Source organism: Octodon degus, unplaced genomic scaffold, assembly GCF_000260255.1.
Source record: "Octodon degus isolate 3935 unplaced genomic scaffold, OctDeg1.0 scaffold00002, whole genome shotgun sequence".
NCBI lineage: Eukaryota > Metazoa > Chordata > Mammalia > Rodentia > Octodontidae > Octodon > Octodon degus.
In genome coordinates this window covers 2,938,960-2,943,401 of record NW_004524578.1, presented here as the reverse complement: position 1 = coordinate 2,943,401, position 4,442 = coordinate 2,938,960, and the positions used below count along the sequence as shown (strand labels likewise).

The following is a 4,442-nucleotide window of genomic DNA, read 5'->3' as shown; positions in this document are numbered from 1 at the left end:
TTATATGCTATGTTAAATAAAATCCTACACTTAACCGATATTATTTATTTAATAGCTAGGTCTTTGTTGTGTTGAATTCCCTTTCTTCCTGGGTACAAGTAACTGTGATATTTTCCTCATCACAGGGATTTTGGTCAAAAATATTTAAAATTGTTCAGAGTGCATTTTTTTCTTCCATCGTTCTTAATTTTCTAGACTACACATGTAATTTACTCAGTATTGACTGAGCATTTATAATTCATCAGCCCTGTGAATACTGGAGGCTAGCACATAACAGTGAATAAAGTAAGTGTTCACAAGAGGCAGGGATGGAAAAGCAGGCAAGGCTGGAGGATGGGGAGCTGGAGTTAGATTTTACTGGATGAATAGGAGTTTGATAGTCCATGGAATAAAAGGACATTTGTGATCATGACAGAAAATTGAATCAAGGCCCAGAACTTGGGAGGCTGAGGCAGGAGGATTGCCATGACTTTGTAGCCATAGCCTGGGCTACACAGTTCATGTCCCGCCTGAGCTACGTAGCGAGACTCTGTCTCAAAACAAAACAGAGCTGAACCAAGGCCGAGATACTACATCTCCATGTATAAATCAGTATGAGTGGTTTTCATTTTACTTTTATTTCTCTGGAACTTACAGTTTGGATTTCCTCAAATGTTCTTTTTTTATTCATTGCTTTTTAAAATAAGGAACTGAAGTAATTCCTGATGCTGTTTGCTTTGGTCAATATAAATCATTTTGACTTTATTAAACATAACTGGCATAAGATGTTTTCACCTGGACCACCTTTAATTCTGTCTTTACTTCGTGGTTCCTTGGATTAGACCTGGGAGCTCAGCGTGCTGTGCACGCGGGTGTGCGGCTGTGGACCTTGCGTCCTTGCTCGCGTTGCGCGCCCTTACGTGCGCTCCCGAGGGCCCAGGCCCGGCTGATGGTGACTTACCTGTCTGTGTCCTCTGCCTAGATCAAGTTCGACAGCGTGGAGGTGTGCGTCTGCTGCGAACTGCAGCACCAGTCATCCGGCTGCAGCAACCTCGGGGAGACGCTGAAGCTGAACCCGCTGCAGGAGAACTGCAACGCTGTGAGGCTGACCTTGAAGGTGACCCTGGCGCCGCCGAGTGCGCATGCGCTTCCCCCGCGCGCTGTACGGACACTTTAGCGAGGTTTAGTGGCAGATAGATTCCTTCCCACGCCCCCTTCGTCCCGGTGGGCTCGACTCCAGGGAGCTGGCAGTTCCAGAGAGCAGGGAAACAACCGTAGATCTTCTTTAGGAGGATGCTGCTGCCTGGATCTCGTTTCCTGTGTCACCATTTCATCCTCCTTCCTCTGACATACGCGGGGCAGGAGGCGGGAGCTGGCAGACTTCTTCACAAATGATGCTGTGATGCATCCTATTGCGTTTCTGACATTTTTGCTGTAACATCATCAGTGAACAGATGGGTATTTACTTTGCTTTTTTAAAAGATATTTGAAAAAAATCTTATGATCCATGACAGTCTATTCTCCTGGAAAGGCATCTGATCTTTTCAAAAAAGGACACAGAAATGGTGTTTATGTTATTGCCCTTTCTTGCCTTCATCCAATGTGAGCATTTTTTTTTTTAATTCCTGGAAAAAAAAAATTGGCTGCTTTGAAATACATGTGACTGCTGAGCCCAGTTCTTTTCCCTGAACATAGCAGCACTGTATATGTTTGAAAAGATGTACCATGGTTGGGGCTGGGGAGATAGCTCGGTGGCCTAAGTGCCTGTCTGGCAAGCGCAAGGACCCAGGTTCAACCCCCAGTACCGCATGCTATGCTGGTCCCCCCATGCCATGCTGGCCATTGAGGCTGGACATGGTGGTGCATGCCTGTAATCTCAGGGAGGCTGAGACAGGAGGCTCACTCGGAGTCTGAGCTGTGTAGCGAGACCCTGTACCAAATAAATAAGTGGGGTGGAAGTCAGGCTGTGTTTTGAGCTGTAGTGTGTGTTCAGGAAACAACAGTGTGTTAGGAGTCTTGGCTCCTAAGAGAGCCACCTGGAGGAAAAGCATTGCTGCTGTCTGGAGCGGAGTACTCAGGGTTAGACCTCACCATCAGAGACAGGAGCAGGCTGGAGCCCCGGCACCCGCCTTGCTTCGCATGGGAGGATAGTCAGAGTCCAGGGTATCAGCGACCCCCACCAAAGTGAAAATCAGCCGGCTTCAAAGAAGCCAGAAGTGCAGCGCTGCAGGACCCCGTCCTGGCCTGGCGCCCCATGTCCATCTCCCCCACATTTCACGTAGGCCCAGCTGTCCCACACCCCACCCTCAGACTACCCAGGGTCAGTGCCTAGCCCTCCTGGGAAGGTTGTGCGCACCATTCCTCCCTCTGAGATCTCACACTGACAACTCCTGTTACCTCTTTCCAGCGTGGGTGTTTCCTTTTCATATTTGCAAAACAAAGCAAGATCATACATAACTGTAATCACAGTGTACTCTCCCATGCGCAGGAACCTCCTCAGGGCAATTGTCTGGCTCTGAAACCCGTGTGTGTGTGTGTGTGTGTGTGTGTGTGTGTGTGTGTGTGTGTGAATCTGTCATTATTTTTAAAAGCCCCCAGACAGAGACCTAATCAACTTACATGAGAAAAAGGTAGTATTGTTTGCAGGATCGGTTTTATTTATTTATACTTTGCTCGCAGTTTGGGAGGTTCTGAACCATGACCGAGTGGCCCTGTTGGACTGTGTACCTCGGGGAAGACAGGACATCACAGCGAGTTACAAGGTGGAGTAAAATCACTCCCAACATCACAAAGCAGGGACTGAAAGAGAGAGACGAGACAGGACCACCAGCCCCTCGGGAGAGACAGCTCCACCGACACAAGGACCTCCCACGAGGCTCCAGCTCCCTCCAAGTAGCATTCCTTGGGGACTGAGGCTTCGACACATGGGTCTTAGGGACACAGGGCCAAATGGTAACAGTGTGAACTGTAGTCTAGACTATAAGTTACCTCCTGCTCTGCAGCTAATAGACTGGACGTGTTTGGTCTGTTCCCCAAAGGCGTAGGGTTCTCTTGGACACTATTACTCATGGAATCCAAGATTCATTGCCATGAATCTCCAGTCCCCGAGGATGGGGCAGTGGCTTGAAGGTGTTGGGAAAATAATACTCTCTCTACAAGTGCAGACTCGGGCCTACCGTAAGCTGGTGACCTTATGGTCTTACTCTCAGTCAGTATCCTAGTCCCCTGATGAGGAAAGCTTTTGGGAAGATGTACCCAAATTGGAATGAAGTGAGAAATACTGAAATCAGGAAGTTCATGTCAAGGTAGATAAATCAAGCCTATTCAGTGGCTTTTCTCAGTGGATGTTGAAATTTCCCAGGACAAGAATTGAAGGCAAAATAAAGACTATTCCACTGTATTTACTAAATTTGTGGGAAACATTAACTAGGGACAGTGACTGTCAAATCTCAAAGAAAGTGGAAATTATTATTGAAGTCAGGAGGCCAGTGATCTAGAGGTAGAATCTTAGAACTTAGGAAAAGGGACAGCCTGCCCCTGTGCCCTTCTGTCCCCAACTGAGGGCTTATACATAGAGCCATGGGTGGTGGCCTTGGGGGTCAGCTCTGAGATCAAGAGGACAAAAGACTATGGGACATGAGCATCTGTATATTGTTTGTTGCTATCCTCCAGTTTGTTACATTCCAAGAATCCTTGGGCTACCCTAGGTCCTTTGAATTTCTATATGCATTTCTATATGCATTTCTATATGCATTTGAGATTGAACATGTCAGTTTCTACAGAAATCCTGATGGAATTTTAATTAAGATGCCATGGAATGCATACATCACTCTAAAGAAAATTGACGTGTTAATGATACAGCTGATCATTTCTTTAAGTATTCTATTTCATCAGTGTTTCTCTCATTGGTGGTGTGTAGTTTTCAGTATATAGATCTTAACATACTTTGCAATATTCAGGCTTAAATCATTTCACATTCATTTGTGCTGTTTATGGAATTTGAAAATCATTTCTTATTCATTGCCTGTATTTTGAAGAGTTTTTTTTTAACTGATCTTATATCATGTGATCTTGCTGAACTCACTTATTAGCTCTTACAGTTCTTTTATTAGGTTCTCTTGGATTTCCTATGTAGACAGTCATGTGATATGCAAAGAAAGACAATTTTACATCATCTATTCTATGTTAGGGTTCTCCAGAGAGACAGAACCTGTAGGTTAAGTGTAGACATGGATATAGGGGAGGGGATTTATCAGAGAAATTGACTCACATGGGCTGAGAAAACTGACAGTAGTTTGTCTTCAGACTCTTGGGTGCTGTAGCCTGAGTCAGTCCAAGTCTGTAAGGCTTAGAACCAAGGACACCTTGGTCCATCCAAGCCCAGAGGCCTATGAAACCACGGGCTACTGGTAAAAGTCCTGGAGCCCAAAGACTAAGAGTGCATGGAGTTCCAGTGTCCCAGG

General features: G+C 45.9%; 1 protein-coding gene across 1 annotated transcript in view; it reads left to right on the top strand.

Moving 5' to 3' along the window:
• Fam189a1 (family with sequence similarity 189 member A1) overlaps positions 1–4,442 on the top strand; it is a gene marked incomplete at its 5' end in the record, with an annotated part of 478,529 nt that overhangs the window by 395,470 nt on the left and 78,617 nt on the right. Inside the window, one exon of the mRNA XM_004623445.3 lies at positions 962–1,096. Within this exon, the coding sequence (XP_004623502.3) occupies positions 962–1,096 (135 nt within the window). The remainder of the gene's footprint in view (positions 1–961; positions 1,097–4,442) is intronic.